Source organism: Myotis brandtii, unplaced genomic scaffold (genome assembly GCF_000412655.1).
Source record: "Myotis brandtii unplaced genomic scaffold, ASM41265v1 scaffold364, whole genome shotgun sequence".
In the NCBI taxonomy this organism is placed as follows: Eukaryota; Metazoa; Chordata; class Mammalia; order Chiroptera; family Vespertilionidae; genus Myotis; species Myotis brandtii.
The window spans coordinates 119,263-141,681 of record NW_005363978.1 but is presented as its reverse complement, the minus strand read 5'-3'; the positions used below and the strand labels follow the sequence as shown (position 1 = coordinate 141,681).

The 22,419-nt window shown below is 42.8% G+C and overlaps 1 protein-coding gene across 4 annotated transcripts in view; it reads left to right on the top strand.

The window, feature by feature from the left end:
* NACA (nascent polypeptide-associated complex alpha subunit) overlaps nt 1–5,556 on the top strand; it is an 18,883-nt gene extending 13,327 nt beyond the window's left edge. For 3 of the 4 annotated variants that reach the window (XM_014544464.1, XM_005872072.2, XM_005872073.2), the window contains 6 exons: nt 3,591–3,676; nt 3,851–3,928; nt 4,237–4,383; nt 4,787–4,915; nt 5,113–5,235; nt 5,430–5,556. In XM_014544464.1, coding sequence (XP_014399950.1) covers nt 3,591–3,676; nt 3,851–3,928; nt 4,237–4,383; nt 4,787–4,915; nt 5,113–5,235; nt 5,430–5,444 — 578 coding nt within the window. In that variant the 3' untranslated portion in view covers nt 5,445–5,556. Of the gene's footprint in view, nt 1–422; nt 507–788; nt 884–937; nt 2,390–3,590; nt 3,677–3,850; nt 3,929–4,236; nt 4,384–4,786; nt 4,916–5,112; nt 5,236–5,429 lie in introns of all 4 variants that reach the window. The other variant, XM_014544463.1, reaches the window with a different exon arrangement.
* Nucleotides 5,557–22,419: the final 16,863 nt, after the last annotated feature.

Below are 22,419 nucleotides of genomic sequence, written 5' to 3'. Positions count from 1 at the left end.
GCCCCAGTAACTCCATCCCCCAAAGAGCCCTCAGCTGCCCCAACCCCCAAGGAGGCCCCAACAACTTCATCCCCCAAAAGAACCCCAGCCTCCAAAGGGGCCCCAACAACTCCATCCCCCAAAGAGCCCTCAGCTGCCCTGGCCCCCAAAGGGGCTCCAGCAGCTCCATCTCCCACAGAGTCCTCAAGTACCCCAGCAACTCCATCCCGCAAAGAGCCCTCAGCTGCCCCAGCCCCCAAAGAGGCCTCAGCAATTCCATCTCCCAAAGAACTCTCGGATACCACAGCAACCCCATCCCCTAAAGAGCCCTCAGCTGCCCCAGCCCCCAAAGGGGCCCCAGCAACTTCAGCCCCCAAAAGAACCCCAACCCCCAAAGGGGCCAGCAACTCCACATCCCCCAAAGAGCCCTCAGCTGCCCCAACCCCCAAAGAGGCCCCAACAACTTCATCCCCCAAAAGAACCTCAGCCTCCAAAGGGGCCCCAACAACTCCATCCCCCAAAGAGCCCTCAGCTGCCCCAGCAGCTCCATCCCCCAAAGAGCCCTCAGATACCCCAGCAACTCCATCTCCCGAAGAATCCTCAGATACCCCAGCCCCCAAAGGGGCCCCAGCAACTTCAGCCCCCAAAAGAACCCCAGCCCCAGGGGCCCCCCTCAAAGAGCCCTCAGATACCCCAGTCCCCAAAGGGGCCCCAGCAGCTCCATCCCTCAAAGAGCCCTCAGATACCCCAGTCCCCAAAGGGGCCCCAGCAGCTCCATCCCTCAAAGAGCCCTCAGATACCCCAGTCCCCAAAGGGGCCCCAGCAGCTCCATCCCCCAAAGAGCCCTCAGCTGCCCCAGTCCCCAAAGGGCCCCCAGCAACTCCATCTTCCAAAGAGCCCAAAGGGGCCCCAGCAGCTCCATCCCTCAAAGAGCCCTCAGCTGCCCCAGTCCCCAAAGGGGCCCCAGCAGCTCCATCCCTCAAAGAGCCCTCAGATACCCCAGTCCCCAAAGGGGCCCCAGCAGCTCCATCCCTCAAAGAGCCCTTAGATACCCCAGCCCCCAAAGGGGCCCCAGCAACTTCATCCCCCAAAAGAACCTCAGCTCCCAAAGGGGCTCCAGTAACTTCATCCCCCAAAAAAACCCCAGCCCCCAAAGGGGCTCCAGCAGCTCCATCCCCCAAAGAGCCCTCAGATACCCCAGCCCCCAAAGGGGCCCCAACAACTTCATCTCCCAAAAGAATCCCAGCCCCCAAAGGAGCCCCAGCAGCTCCATCTCCCAAAGAGCCCTCAGATACCCCAACCCCCAAAGGGGTCCCAGCAACACCAACTCCCAAAGAGCCCTCAGCTTCTCCAGCCCCCAAAGGGGCCCCAGCAACTCCATCTCCTAAAAGAACCCCAGCTAAAACTCCATCCCCCAAAGAGGTCTCAGCTACACCAGGCCCCAAAGTGGCTTCTACTCCTTCAGCTGTGACTCCTCCAGCCCCCAAAGAGCTCTCAGCTACCCCAGCCCCCAAAGGGACCCCATCAACTTCATCCCCCAAAGAGCCCTCAGCTGCCCCAGCCCCCAAAGGGGCCCCAACAACTTCATCCCCAAAGAAAACCCCAGCCCCCAAAGGGGCCCCAGCAACTCCATCTCCTAAAAGAACCCCAGCTAAAACTCCATCCCCCAAAGAGCCCTCAGCTGCCCCAGCCCCCATAGGTGGCCCAGCAATCCCATCCTCCAAAGAGTCCCCTGCTTTACCAGTTCCAGTCACATGTCCCTTGGGATCCACTGCCCCTCAGGCATCTAAAGGGCTCCCAATAAAGGAAGGCTCCACAGCTCTCAAAGCAGTACTTACTGGCCCAGCTTCAGAAAATGCACCAGTCATCATAGCTCCCACTCAGAAAGGTCCACCAGCCAAGAAGAGTTCACCTCCAGTGTGCTCAGATCCCTCAGCCAAGAATGGTACTAAAGGACCCCTTTCTACAGTGGCTCCTCCAACCCCTCTACTGGCAGTCTCCACTCAGAAAGGCACTTCTCCAAAGGGTCCCTTGGCTCCTCATCCAAAGTCTGAGACATCTACGCCTCTAGCAACAGCGGCTTCTGAGAAGGTCCTGCCTAAAGCTGGATCAGCACCTGTCTCTCCAGCACCCACCCCATCAGTCTCTCTGCCTCTTGCTCCCTCCCCAGTTCCCCCTCTGCTTCCTAAACAGCAACCTCTGCCGTCCTCACCTGGGCTGGTGCTGGAATCATCCTGTAAGCCCTCAGCCCCCGCTGATGAGGATGAGCTGCCGCCTCTGATTCCCCCGGAACCAATCTCTGGGGGAGTGCCTTTCCAGCCGGTCCTCGTCAACATGCCCACCCCCAAACCTGCTGGAATCCCTGCCCCAACCCCCTCTGCCAAGCAACCTGTTCTGAAGAACAACAAGGGTATTTGCCTTGGTTTGCTGTGTGCATGGTGTGTCGCCCACACTCCTCCTGGGGGCTACCCACCATTACTAACCCTAGGATGCGCCACTTTCTCCAGAATATCTGCTTGTGTTTGAACATAGAACATAGAATTAGAATGATCATTTTAAGTGCAACAGCTCTAGGAATGTGGAACAATCTTGGTTTTCATCATTTCAGATAGTCCATTGTGTATCATCTTGTGTAATGGGGATCCAGACTAACCCTGAGTTTCCATCATTTTACCTAACTGATGTGATGTTGAAAACCAAAGACCTTCTAGATCTTAATCTGCTCTAATTTCTACCACATCACTAACCTTGTCCCTGGGCCTGGGACTTGCTAAAATATTGGGAAGCTATTGAATATTGGAACTATTTGAATTTCTGTTCACTTCTTGGAATTAGTAAGGACCAGTGCCCAGGGACTTCCTTTGTTTAAAAGACCTATTTTTCCTAGCCTGAGAATGGTGTAGGTATATGCTTTTTTCCCTCAGTAGTCTATTGTGCTTGGCCTTTCAATTGAGGAAAACTTAAAATATATGAATTATGTTTGAAAGAAATGGGAGAGGTCACAGGACGATAACTAGTAAAGGTGACTATTGTAACTGTAGGTTGGCATCATTGAGAGAATCTTTAAGTACTATTTATTAGATCAAATTGCTGGGGTCAGTGGCTTGAAAATACGGCTAAATGTGTGTACATAACTGCTTCTGGCCTCCCCAAATGCAGTTTAAAGGATAAGGGGAAAGTTCCCTTCCTCATCTGCTGCCACAATGTGAAAGTGTTTTTCACTTCCGTGTATCTGCAGACACCTTGTCTGCCAGAACCTTTCTGGGATGGTTGGGCTATTGGATAGTGGTTGGAGTTACATAGGTCATTGGTGTTCGCCTATGCCAAGAAGTGAAGGCCTTGAGGGAAATGAAGCAGTTATAGCATATAAACTGTTCAGCTGAATCTAGTAATTACCTCTCATTTCTGGGGCTGGGTCTTTAAGAATATATACACACTAGTTTGTGACTAAGTAGGGGGCTATCAAGCTGACTTTATACAAGTCAGTTGATTTACATTTAACTTTACAAGGTTTAAAATAAGCCAGTGACCTCTAGTCCAAGCAGGCCATGGTGTGACAAGCCTCCTTTTAATCTCCACTAAAAATTACTAAAAATTATTTTGCCTCCTAGGGTCTGGAACAGAATCTGACAGTGATGAATCAGTACCAGAGCTCGAAGAACAAGATTCCACACAGGCAACCACACAACAAGCCCAGGTAGGTATTCTCTTACTCATTGGTGTAAATACTTGGAATAAGGAAGCACTGCAGAACCAGGGTTGACCAGAGAAGATGACTTACATATCTGGAGCTGTAAACTTTCATAAAGGGAAAACCACAGGGGGATTGTGGAATCCAAGTCTTACGTTTCAGCTTACTGTTTTATTTTAGCTGGCGGCAGCAGCTGAAATCGATGAAGAACCAGTCAGTAAAGCAAAACAGAGCCGGAGTGAAAAGAAGGCACGGAAGGTAATACTTTAAGTTATAGACAAGGACTGGTGCCCAGGGACTTCCTTTTTTTTTTTTTTTAAGACCATTTCTGATGAAGCAGCTTCAGGGGGACAGACTCTGGGTGGGAGTAGAATCGTGTTTAGTTAAAGTAACAGAAGCTGTTGTGGCAGGAAACCCAGAAGTCCTGGGAATCCATTCTGTATTCTTACATAAACTTTTTTTAGCCCAGAAAAAGACTTTCTTTTTGGATGTGGTATTACTGTGGTCCTTACTTCCTGGCGCTGCTTCTAAAAAATTTGAAAACCTGATGTTCTTTTGTTCCTTAGGCTATGTCCAAACTGGGTCTTCGACAGGTTACAGGGGTTACTAGGGTCACTATACGGAAATCTAAGAATATCCTCTTTGTCATCACAAAACCAGATGTCTACAAGAGCCCTGCTTCAGATACCTACATAGTTTTTGGTGAAGCCAAGGTAAGGAAAGTTTTCATGGGAATTTGCTCTAGACCAGGGTTTCTCAAGCTCAGCACCATTGATATTTTGGGTCAGTAATTCTTTGTTGTGGAAGGGCTGCCCTATGCATTATAGATGCTTTATTTAACAGGATCACACCCAGTAGTAATTTTAAAAAAGCAAAAACAAAAAAACTCCAGATATTGGACAGATATCCCCTCCAGTTGAAAATCACTGCTTTAAACATAACCTACTTCTACAGTGATCTATAATCTGAGTGAGGGCAAACTATTTAAAGCTATATAGCTATAGTAAGTTAACCTGAAGTGAGTTTAGAGTGCAAGTTTGGAAAATATGTAAATGATTTCTTTCACTTACTACAGACAGATCTGTTCACATGAATCTCTTATTTTCTGTTCTACAGATTGAGGATTTATCTCAGCAAGCACAGCTAGCAGCTGCTGAGAAATTCAAAGTTCAAGGTGAAGCTGTCTCAAACATTCAAGAAAACACACAGACTCCAACTGTACAAGAGGAGAGTGAAGAGGAAGAGGTATATAAGGAAATCTTTTATACTTTTAATTCTCTCCAGGTAGTAGTATGTTTGTATTGGTGGGTGGGTTCTATATTGTTTTAGTCTCTTAAGTCCCATTGAGTGAAATAGTTTTTGAGTTAAGACTGACCCCAACAAACTATACTGAAGTTGTTCTTGCCTTTAGTTTATTACATGTGTTTTTCCCTCTCTCTCAGGTTGATGAAACAGGTGTGGAAGTTAAGGACATAGAATTGGTCATGTCACAAGCAAATGTGTCAAGAGCAAAGGCAGTCCGAGCCCTGAAGAACAACAGTAATGATATTGTAAATGCTATTATGGTAAGTGTCCAAGCCTTGATTCCTGACTCCCTGGAGTGACCTGACCAATTATGGGTGACTTGATTTTCTTATGTTTATTATCAGCCAATTAGGAAACCTCATTCCAAAGCCTGTCTTGAGTTGCCTTAAATTTTAGTGACCTGAATTCTGTCAGTTTGCCTATTATACCTCTGATTATCTCTTTTCTCTTACAGGAATTAACAATGTAACCATCTAAAAAGGAAGACCCTTTTTTGTGTGTTTCAAAAGAGTTACTGCAGCTTGGTTTGAAATTTGTACTGTTTCTATCATTAATAAAGTTATGGCTTCTTGTGGGATGAACTCAGTGGGTGCTTGATCTCTTCCCCCCAGAAAGCAAAAAGACTCTAGAAATAAAAGCACATTTATTACTCTTAAGACCTCAGCTTCAGTTGAAAAGATTTAATGCCACAGATTATCCCTTAAAATCTCAGCCTTTTCCTTTCTGGTAAGAAGGAAAGTATTGTATGTACCAGGCTATCTGTTAAGACCTTTTTTTCTTCTTTTTAATCTTTATTGTTGAAAGTATTACATATGTCCTCTTTTATCTCCCATTGACACCTTATAGCTCACCACTGGCCTTTGCCACCCTATTGTCTAGGACCTTTTTGTCTTCAGAGACTACAACTTAATTGTTATATTTCTTGTTTTCAGTTTCTTTCCCAGAAGTTAAGCATTATCATATGCTGATTCTTCTTTATTTAATAATCAGCTCCTTCTCTAACCTACAGTCTTTCTGAACACTTTGGACCTTATCTTTCCTTTATGAGAGGCAGTGCACATTGGTTACATTTTGACATGTAAGAGCTTGATAGAGGATTGGAGAGATTGCATCATGGATGTGATGAAAAGATCACACTTTGTAGAACATCAGAAGCTACCTTATGAAGGGAAGGATTTTGATTATTATATACAATGCAAACACTCGGCTCTCTCACATTTTAATCTGCAAAGTAAATTATGATTAGGGTAGCCTTAATTATGCTAAGACAATGAGTGAAAACCAGAACTGTACCAGGCAAACGTACATGTGATTACCCAGTTTATGATAAATATAAATAGTGCTATAGAAGTCCTAAGAAGAGTAAAGTTAAACTTTCTGGGTTTAGGTTGTAATATGGTCTGGGGTAAAGCAAGGAACTAAAATTTGGGAATAGGAAGACTATAAGTAATTTAAAGGAAGAATCTAAAATGAATAAGTGATACACCTAGAAGGAATGTTAGAAAGGAAGATTAACATAATGGAAGATTTTTGGATCTAAAACTTATAGACATTTTATTGAATCCAGTCTTCTCAGTTCCTATGAGAGTATTATTTTAGTGATGTGAAAGTTAAGTACCAAAGAGGTTAAATAACTTCCCCAAAGACAGTCACTAAAAGTATTGTATATACCTTTTCTTTGTGGCAGGCTATCCTGGAGAAGCACAAATTGACTCCTGACTGGGAATGATGTCCTGCTTCCATTTCACTGGGATAGAACAGATTAGTTTTATTAGGCTAACAATAGGCCCCTAGGCTGCCAAATCTGAGACAGCCAGTAATTCTCACTTCAGGAAGAAACTTAGGGATACTGTATTAACTCAAAATTTCCTCATCCTTCCTTCTGTACAGTTAACAAACTGCCAATTCTTGGTTACTTTTTTAGAGAATTGTATTGTTCAAGGCTATTACAGTCACCAGTGCTGTAGTTCTGTTTCTTCCCACCTCAAGGACCTTGCTATTGCTAACTCTTTCTAACATTGATTCCTTTCCCTTAACCATTTTTCCCACCATCCTTGAAATGTACAACTAACTTTCTTGGTCACAGAATGATTATGGAGTGTATAGGTTAAACCTTTTGACGAGGAATTATTCCTTCCTGGTTCTCAAACTGATTAAATACCTGTGTTCAAATATTCGGTAGACCATTTAACAATGATACCTTAACGTCTGGCTTCATCTATAAAAATAGGCCTACTACAAAACGTATAGGATTGTTGAAAGTATTTGCTAAGAATCTGAAACTGGCACAGGTTTACTAAATGACCCTTATTTTTTAGGGGGGGGCAGGGGATGTAGTAGACCAGTTTTAGTTCCTTAGCTATAGTCTCACCATGTTTCTACCACTCACTTAAAAATTGATTTTTTAAATTATTAAATATTTGAAAGCATGTCTTCCTGCAAATTGCTTTTCACTTCAACTTTATTTCCAAGAACTATCAATGGAGATAGATGTAGTTCTTTCCATTACCTATCCAATCCACTGTAGTCTGGCTTTTAACCTTTACCTCTCCACCAAATAAATAGTTCTCGTCAGGGTCACCTAGTTGCTAATTCCAGGGGACACTCTTCATGCATGGCTACATTTGTCTTTTCCTTCCTCAACTTAGTGTCTTTAACATCATTCTTGGTTTCTCTCAAATCTGATTCATTTGAGATCCACAAAATTAGTTTCATTATCTACCCCATCTAAATTTTTCCATATATATTTCCTGCTAACATGAACGACACAGCTATCCATTTGGTCATACAAAAAGGAAACCTAGTCTTTGGAACTAACGATGTTGGGGAAATGATATCCATGAGTAAAAGAATGAACTACAAGTGGATCAAAGACCTAAAACCATAAAACTCAAGAAAATTGGAAAAGCTTCATGTCATTAACACCAAAAATAGGCAACAACAACAAAATTGGATTTCACCAAAATTTATCTGTCAAAGGACACAAGTCAACAGTAATAAGGCAACACACAGATTGAAAAATACTTGGCAATAAGGGATTAATATTCAGAATATATAAAGAACAAAACATTTAAAAATGGGTCAAGGACTTAAAATGTACCACTCATGCATTAGAAAGATGACTATCAAAAAATGAGTTGCCCAGCCAGTGTGGTTCAGTGGATTGAGCACTGTCCTGTGCACCAGGATGTCATGGTTTAATTCCAGTCAGGGCACATGCCAAGGTTGTGGGCTCAATCCCCAGTAGGGGGCGTGCAGGAGGCAGCCAATGAATGTTTCTTAAAATCAAAAACATTTTTTTAAATGAGTGTTGGTAAAGATGTAAAATTAGAACCTCTGCACTGTTGATGGGAATATAAAGTGGTGCAACTGCTATGGAAAGCAGCATGGGAGTTTTCAACAATTACCATGTGATCTAGCAATTCCATTTCTGGGTGTGTGTGTTTTTTTTTAATATGTTTTATTGATTTCAGAGAGGAAGGGAGAGAGAAACATCAATGATGAGAGAGAATCATTGACTGCCTCCTGCACACCCCACAAAGGATTGACCCTGCAAACCAGGCATGTGCCCTGACCCAGAATCAAACCATGACCTCCTGGTTCATAGGTCAGTGCTCAACCACTGAACCACATCAGCCAAACCACTTCTGGATATTTAATTGAAAGCCTCAGAGACATGTACACCCAATCAGCATTATTCACAGTAGCCAAAAAGTAAAAGCAACCTAAGTGCTCCTCACAGAGGAATGAATAAACAAAATGTGTGTGTATATATCCTATATAATAAAAGGCTAATATGCAAATAGACCAAATGGTGAAACAACCAAACAACCAGTTGCTATGAGGTTCGCTGACCACCAGGGGGCGCACATGGAACATGATGGGCATCACCGTGGTGGGCCAGTAGAGCAGGTGAGCAGGGGCACCAGACCAAGGCAGAACTCAGGTTGCTGTCATTGGGGCGAGCCTCTGATGGTTACTGAAAATTCTTTGCTCCTGTGTGCCACGGTACTGCCCAGCACTCGCACCTGCTGCCAGTGCAGGAGCCACTGCTCATACCTACTGCCGGCGCTGGCCCAAATCACTACCAAGCAGGGCTGCTGGCAGAGGAGCTGGGGGGGGAGGGCACGGAGGATGGGTCGAGACCCACCCCTGTGCCCACCGCAGCCTCATGGCCTATAGTTCCTTTCAAGGTGCACAAATTCATGCACTGAGCCCCTAGTTATATTTATAATGGGATATTATTCAGCCTTAAAAAAAGGAAATTCCACAACATGGATGAACCTTGAGGACATTAAGCTAAGTGAAATAAGCCAATCACAAACAAAAACAAATATGATTCCACTTAGATTAGTCAAATTCATAGAGACCAAGTAGAATGGTGGATGCTGGGGGCTGAGAAAAATTGTTTAATGGTGCAGAATTCCAGTTGCAGAAGATGTAGTAGTTCTAGGGATGGATAGTGGTGATGGTTGGAAAACAATGTGAACATACTTAAGTAATCCCACTGAACTGTACATTTTATGTTAAGTGTATATTTTTATTTTTTTAATTAAATCTTTATTGTTGAAAGTATTACACATGTCCCCTTTTCCTCCCATTGCCCCCTTCTAGCCTGCCCCCATCCCGTGCCGTAGGCCCTCAACTACCCTATTGTCTGTGTCCATGGGTTATGCATACAAGTTCTTTGGTTGATCTCTTCCCACTCACCCACCCAGTTTTAAAGGAAAGAAACCTGTGTCATCCTAATCCTGTCACAGGCCCCTTTTTCATAGACATTCCCTACCAGATTTTCACAATATTTCTGTTTATCCCCCTCTTCATTCTTTTTTTTAAAATATATTTTATTGATTTTTTACAGAGAGGAAGGGAGAGGGATAGAGAGTTAGAAACATCGATGAGAGAGATCGACCAGCTGCCTTCTGCACACCCCCCCAGTGGGGATGTGCCCGCAACCAAGGTACATGCCCCCGACCGGAATCGAACCTGGGACCCTTCAGTCCACAGGCCGACGCTCTATCCACTGAGCCAAACCGGTTCGGCCCCTCTTCATTCTTAATGTCATTGCCTTAATTAGAACTGCCTGGATAGGCTATTGATATAGTCTTTTGTTCTACCCTCCACTCAGAATCTGTCTACGAACTTGCCTCCATAAGGTGGGCTGGTTCTAAAATCCTCTCCCACTAAAAGCCCATTGAATAAAGCAGCAACTTTCAAACTTTAAATCATTTAAGTCATTAAACATTTTGTTCAAAATAAGTCAAATCAAAATTCTAGCCCTGGCCAGTGTGGCTCAGTTGGTTGTGTGTCATCCTGTGCACCAGAAAGTCACTGGTTTGATTCCCCGTCCGGGTACATGCCCAGGTTGTGGTTGGATTCCCAGGTGAGTGTGCAGGAGGCAACCAATTGGTGTTTCCCTCTCACATCAATTTTTCTCTATCCCTCTCCCTCTGTCTCTAAAATCAATAAAAACTTTTTTAAAAATCTGTTAAACTGGTTCAAGAACTAGGTCTAAAGCCTTGCATACTCAGTCGATCTTACATACTTCTCTCATTGGAATAGAGGATGAAAACAAGTGGGAATCAGTATTCATTCATTTCATAAATTCCTCAGTTCCTACTATTTGCTAAGCACTGAGGTTCCAACAGAGAATAAGACACAATATTTACCCTCATGGAAATTAGTCTAATGAGAAATGCAAATATGACAATTTCATAGATTGGCTTCCATGTTTATGGCTCTACATATTTCTGAACCATTCATACGAGGAGCATTTAACCTGTGTTCCAGGCAATGGAAGAGGCTCCAAGACCCCTTCTTTACCATAAGTCTGGTGACAAGACTAGGCAAATACACAAATAGTTAAAAATTTCAATGTATGTTATAAAGTAACACTGAACTCTCAAACCTTATGCTCCAGGCCTGGTCAGGTAGTTCAGTTGATAAGCATCAATCATCCCATATGCCAAGGTTGTGGGTTTGCTCCCCAGTCAGGGTACATGCAAAAAGCAACCAACCAATAAATTCATAAATAAGTGGAACAACAAATCTCTCCCTCTTCCTTCTCTCTCTCTCTCTCTCTCTTTCCGTTCCTCTCTCTAAAAATCCATAATTTTTTTTCACCTGATTACGGTGGCTCAGTGGTTGACTATCAACCTATGAACCAGGATGGTCATGGTTCAATTCCAGTCAGGGCACATGCTCGAGTTGCAGGCTTGATCCCCAGTAAGGGGCATGCAGGAGGATGCCAGTCAATTATTCTCTCTCATCATTGATGTTTCTATCTCTTCCTCTCCCTTCCTCTCTGAAATAAAAAATATATATATATTTTTAAAAACCCAAAATTTTAAAAATCATTATTTTAAAAAACCTTATACTCCAGCCTTCACAAATACACAAAACTACTTGAATAAAGCAAGCTGTTTTATTTTGCAATCCTTTGCCTATGTTCTTTCCTAATATACCAGCATAACTTGTACCTGCCATTCTTTTTGCCCTTATCTATCTATACAACAGGAGTGATAAAATGATGAGCCAAATTTCGCCCTGAGAATTGTTCAATTAGTATGGAAATGTTTAAGTACAGAACTTGGATTTTATTGCTTTCACATTTGGCCTCTTTAGTGTGCTTTAATGTCTATTTTCTTGCCTGGTAGCTACAAACATATTTGCATGCCTGACTCCTGAAGACTGGGTTTGGTACTCCTGGATGAGGTCTTGGGGAAATGGAATTTATTGGTCTTTACATTCCTATACATGTCCTATAATAAATCTCAAATATTTTAAAGAATGAATACAGCCCTAACCGGTTTGGCTCAATGGATAGAATGTCAGCCTGCGGACTGAAGGGTCCCAGGTTCAATTCCATCCCCAGTAGGGGGTGTGCAGGAGGCAACTGATCCATGTTTCTCTCTCATCGATGTTTCTAACTACCCCTCTCCCTTCCTCTCTGTAAAAAAATCAATAAAATATATTTTAAAAAAGAATGAATACAATCTTGGCATTGTATCAACATTGGGCTTAGGCAGGCAAGTTTTTATTTTATTTTACTTTATTTTATTTTATTTTATTTCAGAGAGGAAGGGAGAGGGAGAGAGAGATAGAAACATCAATGATGAGAGAGAATCATTGATCTGCTGCCTCCAGCACATCCGAGCCTGCAACCCGGGCATGTGCCTTTGGCCGGAATCGAACCTGGGACCCTTCAGTCCACAGGCTGATGTTTTATCCACTGAGCCACACCAGCCGGGCTAGTCAGGCAAGTTTTACAAAAGCTAAAGCTAAGTGGAAACTTAATCCTCACATGTACAGTTTAGTATTTAATCGAAGATTCAAGAACTCTGCAGATTTTTGGACTCTATTTTTTCATTTAATTTTAAACAGTTTATTGAGGTTTAATTGACACACAATAAATGGCCCATATTTAAAGTGTACAATTCGGTAAGTTTTGAGATTTACATACCCATTAACCATCACCAAAATAAAAATAATAATCATTCCAAAAAGTTTCCTTTCTAATCGCTTCCTTTTTCCCCACCCAAACCTTTTGCCACTAAATATAAGTTTGCATTTTCCAGAATTTTTAAAAATCGTAACTGAAATCATACAAGATATACTTATCTTCTTTCACTCAGAATAATTGAGATTTATTCATGTTGCTGGGTGAATTAATAGTTTGTTCCTGTTAAATACTGACTAGTTAGTAAGTTTAGTACTAATGTCCCTAAAAGTACTACTTTACTCAATTACACAAATTTTTATATTTTCATTTGGTTCGAACATTGAAAAATTTTCCTTCTGATTTCTTCCTTGACTCATGGGTTATTTAGGATTGTTTTTATTTAATTTTAAATATTTTGGGATTTTCTAGATACCTTCCTGCTGTAGGTTTCTGGTTTAATTTCACTGTGGCCCTAGAACATAGTTTGTATGGCCAGAATCTTTGTAAATTTATTGAGACTTGTATTATGTCAGAATATGGTCTATCTTGGTAAAAAGTTCTGTGTGCACCTGGAAAGAGTATGTATTCAGATGAAGTTAGATGGAGTGAAATATTTTGGGATTTTCTAGATACCTTCCTGCTGTAGGTTTCTGGTTTAATTTCACTGTGGCCCTAGAACATAGTTTGTATGGCCAGAATCTTTGTAAATTTATTGAGACTTGTATTATGTCAGAATATGGTCTATCTTGGTAAAAAGTTCTGTGTGCACCTGGAAAGAGTATGTATTCAGATGAAGTTAGATGGAGTGTTCTATTTTTTTTTAATATATTTTATTGATTTTTTACAGAGAGGAAGGGAGAGGGATAGAGAGTTAGAAGCATCGATAAGCTGCCTCCTGCACACCCCCCACTGGGGATGTGCCCGCAACCAAGGTACATGCCCTTGACCCGAATCAAACCTGGGACCTTTCAGTCCGCAGGCCGATACTCTATCCACTGAGCCAAACCGGTTAGGGCTAGATGGAGTGTTCTAAAATGTGAATTAGGCCCCAGCTGGTTTGGCTCAGTGGATAGAGTGTTAGCCTGCAGACCAGTCAAGGCCACATGCCCAGGTTGCAGGCTCAATCCCCAGTTGGGGTGCATGCCGGAGGCATCCGATCAATGTTTCTCTCTCAGATTGATATATATCTCTCTCCCTCCCTCTCTATTCCTCTCTTTCTAAAAATCAATGAAAACATATTTAAAAATAAACAGAAACATACATAAAACAAGGTTATGTACTGATCAGTGATGAAAATGTGACCAGAGGCTTTTAGGAATCTAACCCTGTATTTCTCCTAGGAATGATGGTTTGGTATTTACTAATTCAGTGCTCATGGTGACTTTATAGACCATAACAACTGTAAAACACGAGAACTTTCCTAGCCATTTTGGCTCAGTGGATAGATTGTCATCCTGTGTACCAAAGGGTCCCAGGTTCGATTCTGGTCAAGGACACATACCTTGGTTGCAGGCTCCTTCCCGGGCCCAGGCCCTGGGCAGGGTCATGCAGAAGGCAATCAATCGATGTGTTTCTCTCACACTGATGTTTCTCTCTGTCTTTCCCTCTCTCTCCCACTCTCCCTAAACATCACTGGGGGGGAAAATAATGAGAATTGGCTATATGGTACTGTGATCAAGAAAGTGTGGCAACCACCAGTGATAGAGAGCTCCAAGAATAGAACTTGGGAGATCAACTATATTTAGAGGACAGCAGAGTCAGTGAAGGATAGAGAAAGGCCAGTTTAGTCATAGAGATGGATAAGAACTAGAAGAGAGCCATTTCAAGAAAAAGGAATGGTTGGTCAACTGTGTCAAATGCTTCAAAGAGATCAGGAATGGGGACTTAAAAAATTGTAAGGCCTTTCAATGTGGCAATTGAGTATCTCCATTTTTATAGCTTGAAGAAAATGGAAACCAGTGAATTGACAGTGAAAAAATATCTTTAGTGAGAATTTTGAGTGTGGACTATTTTTAGAAATCTGGAAAAAGTTTAGCAGACCACAGCATGAAAGGGAGACTTGAGGGAAGGTTTGTTGTGGTTTGTCTTGCTTTTTAAACTGGAGGACCTACCATATTTGCAGGCAGAATGGAAAAGATTAAAGGAATAAGCTGAAAATGCATAGTCCTGGAAAGGGCAAAAGATAATGAGGTCAAGAACACAGGCAGCATCACTAATCATCAGAGAAATGTAAATTAAAATCACAATGAGATATCTCTTAAAGCCTGTTAGAATGGTTATCATCAATAAATAAATCAACAAGTGTTGGGGGGGGATGTGGAGAAAAGGGAACCATTGTGCACTGTTGGTAGAATGCAGATTGGTGCAGCCATTGTGGAAAACAGTATGGAGTTTCCTCAAAAAAGTAAAAATGGAACTGCCTTATGACCCAGCAATACCACTTCTGGAAATATAATCTGAAGAAGCCCGAAAAACTAATTTAAAATAATATATGCACCCCTATTTACAATAGCCAAGATTTCAAAGCAGCCCAACTGCCCAGTTGTAGATGAATGGATTAAAAAGCTGTGGTACACAAAAAAAAAAAAAAAAGCTGTGGTACATTTACACAATGGAATATTACTTGGCTGTAAAAAAAACAACAACAAAGAAATATTACCTTTTGCAACAGCATGGATAGACCTAGAAAGCATTATGCTAATTACCAATTATCACATTTATCCTTGCTCTTTCCTCATATTGATGAAAGCTTTAAATATATTAGCACTTATTCAGTCTTCTATTCATAAGCATCAGGCAGTAAGCCATATATACTGAACAGAAAATCTAAAACATAAGGGCTTCTTTGGTATTTTCTAGAGGATTTCAAAGCCTTTAAAGTTACTTATATAGAAATATGTTAGATACTATGAGGGAGATATTCATTTTATTTCCATGTTGCAGTACTTAACAAACCTGGAAACACAGACCTCAAATGATATGAGGTGATCTGAGATAAAAAAAAAAAAAATTATTTCCTTCATGGATTTGACACCTGATACATTCATTCAACAACTTGTTTATTGGGCAAGAATCAAGATAAAGCTACTTGACCTTTATCCGTTCGTGTCAGTTATCGCTGGAATCCAGGATTCCCTGGCCATGCCTTATATCCTGGACTCTAATAGTCCTATAATTTGTACATCAATGCTTCCAACTCCATTTTACAACCCCTCTGATGTCTTAAAATCCTTTCACAATTGAACTCAAGATCAATTATCTGCAAAACCCCTTATATCTCTTCTCTGAACATTCCTGTCACCTTCTTGCTCTAACTGCAACCTGGCTCTCTTCTGAAGGCAATGTTTCCCCTGCAGCCCTCTTGAATATAGTTCTCTCCCCAACACCCTTTGATACCATTGGGCCTAGAGGTAAAGTGTCTTTTTTAAATTATGTCACCAGATTATACCACACACTAGCCCTTCTTGTAATTTACTGTGTCTTCCTCTAGGTTACTTCTACTCATTCCTTTAAGTTTTAGGTCCTGGCTCTCTATCACTCTCTCCAGGGATAACTATCAGAATTCTTGGTGATTTCAATATTCTTCAGTACTTTTAAGTCTGAGATCAGGTATTAGCATGGCTGGGTTCTGCTGAAAGCTCTCATCCAGTTTACAGACTGCTGACTTTTCACTGTATCCTCACATGGTGGAAAGAGGGGCAGAGAGAGCTTTCTGGAGTCCCTTCTATAAGGGCACTAATCCCATTTATGAAGGCTCCACCCTCATGACCTAATTACTTCCCAAAGGCCCCACATATTAGTATCATCACATTGGGTAGGGTTTCAACATATAAATTTGGGGGGAACACAAACATTCAGTCCACTGCACAAATCCAAAACTAACATTCCAGGATTAGAAAACCAAAACAGTTCTAGCTATATACACTAGAGATCTTCCTTAAAGCCAAGCCTTGAGTTTTTCTATATGTAAAGAAATTTAAAACCTATTTATATACAGTGGGGCCTTGACTTACAAGTTTAATTCGTTCTGAGACCGAGCTCGTTAAGGAGCTTGTTAAGGAGCTCGTTAACTCAAATTACTCTATCAACTCAATGCAAAAAATCGGCGGAGACAGCTGGTATCTCAAAAAAACTCGTTAGTCGGGACACTCGTAAGTCAAGGCCCCACTGTACTAGTTTAAAAGCTCCTAACCCTGGCCAGTGTGGCTCAGTGATAGAGCATCGGCCTGCACACTGAAGGGTCACAGTACTGGTCAAGGACACGTACCTGGGTTGCAGGTTCGTCCAGAATACCAGGTGTACCGGTTAATAATGCAGATTTTTTTCAATAGATGGAGTTACACATATGTTGATATATATGCGATTTGATATGTATGCTATTTTGTGGTATTGACAGCAAGCTTCAAAACTTAGTATGTTGCCCTGACCAGTTTGGCTCAGTGGCTAGAGCGTCGGCCTGTGGACTGAAGAGTCCCAGGTTCGATTCCAGTCAAGGGCATGTACCTTGGTTGCGGGCACATCCCCAGTGGGGGGCGTGCAGGAGGCAGCTGATCAATCTCTCTTATCGATGTTTCTAGCTCTCTATCCCTCTCCCTTCTTCTCTGTGGAAAATCAATAAAATATATATTTTTTTAAATGTCAATTTCGTGCCAAAAAAAGAGCATTTGCGGGAAGTTTTAATCCATTACTTTATTTTGAAGAAAAGTGCTGCTGAAAGTTATTGTATACTTCGGGAAGCTTTTGGTGAACATGCTCCATCTCAAGATACTTGTGAACGCTGCTTTAAACGCTTTAAAAGTGATGAATTCGATGTGAAAGGCAAAGAATGTCCAGGTCAACCAAAAGAGTTTGAAGACCAACAATTACAGGCATTATTGGATGAAGATGCGTGCCAAACTCAAAAACAACTTGCAGAAAGTTTAAACGTTGCTCAGCAAACAATTTCCGATTGTTTACAAGCAATGGGAAAGACTTTAAAGGAAGGAAAATGGGTGCCATATCAACTGAACAAAAGACAAATGGAAAACCAAAAAGTCATCAGTAAAATGTTGCTTTAACGGCACGAAAGAAAGTCTTTTTTGTATCGAATTATGACTGGTGATGAAAAGTGGATTTATTTTGAGAATCCCAAATGCACAAAATCATGGGTTGATCCAGGTCAACCATCAACATCAACTGCAAGGCCAAATCACTTCGGAAAGAAGACAATGCTCTGCGTTTGGTGGGATCAGGAAGGTGTGGTGTATGATGAGCTTCTAAAACCAGGTGAAACCATTAACACTGATCGATCCCCAGTGGGGGACTTTCGGGAGGCAGCCAATCCATGATTATCTCCCATCATGGATGTTTCTCTCTCTCTCTCTCCTTTCCTTCTCTGAAATCAATAAAAATATATTTAAAAAAAAAAAAAAGATCTTGCCTGGGAAGTATTAACCCACCCGCTGTATTCACCAGACCTTGCTCCTTCAGATGACCACTTGTTCCGATTGATGGCACATGCACTTTCTGAGCAGCACTTCAAAACATATGAAGAAGTGGAAAATTGTGTCTCTGAATGGTTTGCCTCAAAACAAGAAAAGTTCTATTGGGACGGTATCCACAAATTACCTGAAAGTGGGGGAAATGTGTACTTAGCTATGGACATTACTTTGAATAAAGCACTTTTGATGTTTCTGTTGAAATTATTGTTTTCTTTGATTACAAAATCCGCATTAACCAGTACACCTGGTTCTCTATCTCTCCCCTCCCTCCTTTCCACTCTCTCTAAAAATCAATGTAAAAAATATCCTTGGGTGAAGATTAACAACAATAAACAAGCTCTTAGACTAACTTTTTTATCCCCTTCCCTCTTCCCAAACCTTTCTCTTTCTTTCTTTCTTTTGGCTTTTATCCTCTCCTGCCTCATGCCAGACCTTGTTCTCTGTTATCCTGTCTTCTTCAATACCTCCCTTTCCACAGGCTTCTTCTCACCCTTCAAACACAAAAAAACAAAACTAAACAACCAACCTCATCATTCCTAAACAAGCCACAAAAATAAAACCCTACCCTTAATATACACAATACTACCTAGTATATACAATATTAAATGATCTCTTTTTACTCCTCCATCTGTCCCTTTCAGTCTCAGCTAATGGTGTCACACTTCACTCAATCTCCCAAACTAGAAACCTCCTTAACTATCCACCTTTTCTAACTGGTCTTCAAGGTCAGAAATTTATCAAAAATTCTAGGTTAGCTTTTCTTTTTACTCCCACAGTTACGGTTTTTGTTCTGGGTCTACTCTCTTGTCTAAACTGCCATAGTTGGTCTGTTCTCCACTCCAGATGGCAAATTATATTCCACAAACATTTTAAGCATCAATTGTGTCTGGCACTGGAAATCATATTTGTCTTTGTTTCTAGTGCCAGACACACTATAGCATTAGTCTCATTAAAAGTTTCTCTGTATTGCCAATTAAATTAAGTTCTATCTCCTTGAGCAGGCATATAAGGCCCTTTATCATCTGGCCTGAACTCACATCTCCAGTCTTCTCTCTCACTAGTCTCCTTTACTAGTCTCTCCTAAGCTCCAGCCACACTGAACTTTGCATAGATCCCTGAAAATTCCATTGCCTCGATGTCACATGTGCTATATTTTCTGCGTGGAATACGCTTTTTTGCCTCTCACTATTGGTCTGGGAAAAATTTATTCAGCCTTTGAAATTCAACTCTTAATCATTACCCCTCTTTGATACTTTCCCAGATGACCTTAGTTCTTCAGGTTGCTATTTCCACAGTATTCTGTTTATAGCTCTCATATAGTATTTATTGCAATGCATTACAATTAATCTATTTACATCTTTACTTTTTCTATAAGACAATTCCTGGAGGTTGTTCTGCAGTATCAAGTACATGGTAGGCTCTAAATTCCAAATATATTTTTAAATGAATCTCTTAGTACTTGGTCTTCCCTTATTTTCCCCCAATGTTATTACAAAGCCCTTACTTCCTAGAAATGGAGCATTAAAAATTTTGGTGAACAGCCCTGACTGGTTTGGCTCAGTGGATAGAGTGTTGGCCTGCGGACTGAAGGGTCCCAGGTTCGATTCCAGTCAGGGGCATGTACCTTGGTTGCTGGCACATCCCCGGTAGGGGGTGTGCAGGAGGCAGCTGCTCGATGTTTCTCTCTCATCGATGTTTCTAACTCTCTGTCCCTCTCTCTTCCTCTCTGTAAAAAGTCAATAAAATATATTTTTAAAAAATTTTTGGTGAACAACTAAAAGAAAAATTAGAAAAAGTCTGGTGGAGGGGGGTGTGGGGTAGCTTGGCTGGCATGGCTCAGTGGTTGAACGACGACCTATGAACCAGAAGGTCACAGTTCGATTCTGGTCAGGGCATATGCCCGGGTTTCGGCCTCGATCCCCAGTAGGGGGCATGCAGGAGACAGCCAATCGATGATTTTCTCTCATTGATATTTCTCTCTTCCTCTCTGAAATATAAATTTTTTTAAATATAAAAAAGGGTCCTTAACTTTGAAACTAATCCTATTTCTTCATTATCCCATTCTATACTCAGTTATCTTACAAGGTGCTGAATAAAATGGTGTTAATATTCCTTCAGCATCTCTGAATGTATATGTAACCTTTTTCTGGTCACTTCCAACAAAACACAATGGAAAGAGCATAGGTCGGGATGCATTGCTCAATTGGTTAGAGCATCATCCTGATACACCAAGGTTTCGGGGTTTTTTGTTTTTGTTAATCCTCGCCTGAGGATATTTTTCCATTGATTTTTAGAGAAAGTGGAAGGGAGAGGGAGAGACAGAGAGAAACATCGATGTGAGAAAAAACACATTGATTGGTTGCCTCCTGCACGAATCCTGACCAGGGCCAGGAATCTGCAATCAAGGTACATGCCCTTGACCAGAATCGAACCCGGGACCCTTCAGTCCTTGGGCTGAGGCTCTATGCACTGAGCAAAACTAGCTAGGGCATAGTTTTGGTTTTGATTCTCGGTCAGGGCACATATAAGACTCAACCAATGAATGCATAAATAAGTGGAAAAACAAATCAATGTTTCTCTCTCCCTTTCTCTCTCTCTCTCTAAAAAAGCAATCACTATATTAAAAAATTTTTTTTTTAATTATTAAAGAGCACAATGAAGTATTTACTTATGGCAAAATTACACAAGAATTGTAATACATTCTCTTTCACAAAAACAATGAAATTAAAAGAAAACTTTGACTTCTTCTGTCCCCAGAGATTATAGAAATAAGCATAGAAATATGCTTATTTACATAGAAATAAGCATATATTTTATATAGAAATAAGCATATTTCACTCTTTTATAGTTTTATTTTCTATAATATGAACTCCATGTTTACATACATGCTACAAGTTAATGTTTGGGGGAGAAGACCATTTTTAGAAGATTTCTAAATATATTTAAAAAGGTAAAATAACTTTTTAAAAGCCACTTCAAAGAACAGAGGAGCGGAGTCACGCGCCAGGCTGGCTGCAACTGGATGTGCGGTTTTTTTCAATCAGAAGGGGATGCAGACTCTCAAATCCACTGAGTGCGTTTGGGGCGGGATCCTGAGGTCCCAGACCCCTACGGGGAGAGGCGGGACAGCCTTGCAATGGGCTGGAGAGCGAGAGTAGCTGTCTCGAGGAGCTGCTTGCTGGCACTCGGGGACACGAGATGCGGAGTCGCGGAGAGGCGAGGAGTCGCGGAGACGCCATTGCCCCTTGCTCCACCCTGGTGATTCCTGGGGACCCTGCCCTACTCAATTTACATCCCCCCCCATGCTGTGCTAGTGGCACAAAGAGAACCACCTGTGCTTTTGCAGCCCAGCCCAGCAGAATGCAGATTCCAACTCCTTGCATACATAAGGGACACACTCAAGAAGCAGAATCAGGTTCAGAGGAAGCTGGAGCCAGACCCGGCTGGGCCGGCGACGTGGAACCACTTTACAAGCAAACGCACAGGCAGGTCCACCAGATCCAGTCTCACATGGGACGCTGGGAGACGGCAGACAGGCAGTCTGTGCACTTGGTAGAAAACGAAATCCAAGCAAGCATACCAGATATTCAGCCACCAGGAATGCCTGGAAATGTTGTCCAGCAAGGAGCTGCCCAACAAAGGACAGAATGCCAAACTTCGTGTTGCTGAGACGGCCCCCGTGAGGCCGAGGCAGTCCCCATAGGGCCGAAGTGGCCCCCGTGGGGGTGGGACGGCCCCGGTGGGGTTGAGACGGGCCCGGTGAGGTTGAAATGGCCCTGGTGAGGTTGAATCGGCCCCGGTGAGGTTGAAACCGCCCATGTGAGGCTGAGACGTCCCCAGTGAGGCTGGGACGGCCCCGGTGAGGTTGAGACGGCCTCGGTGAGGTTGAATCGGCCCCAGGGAGGTTGAGACGGCCCCATGAGATCAAGACAGCCCCAGTGAGGTTGAAGCGGCCCCGGTGAGGTTGAGACGGCCTCGGTGAGGTTGAATCGGCCCCAGTGAGGTTGAGACGGCCCCATGAGATCAAGACAGCCCCAGTGAGGTTGAAGCGGCCCCGGTGAGGTTGAGACGGCCCATGTGAGGCTGAGACGACCCCAGTGAGGCTGGGACGGCCCCGGTGAGGTTGAGACGGCCTCGGTGAGGTTGAATCGGCCCCGGTGAGATTGAGACGACCCCCATGAGATCAAGACGGCCCCAGTGAGGTTGAAGCGGCCCCGGTGAGGTTGAATTGGCCCTGGTGAGGTTGAGATGGCCCCGGTGAGGCTGAGACGGCCCTGGTGAGGTTGAAATGGCCCATGTAAGGTTGAGACGGCCCCAGTGAGGTTGAATCGGCCCCAGTGAGGTTGAAACGACCCCGGTGAGGTTGCGAGGGCCCCGGTGAGGTAGTGACGGCCCAGCCCTGGTGAGGCTGAAACGGCCCACGTGAGGTTGAGATGGCCCACGTGAGGTTGGGACGGTCCCTGTGGGGCTGGGACGGCCCCGGTGGGGCTAGGACGGCCCCGAGGCTGAGAAGATGGCCCCGG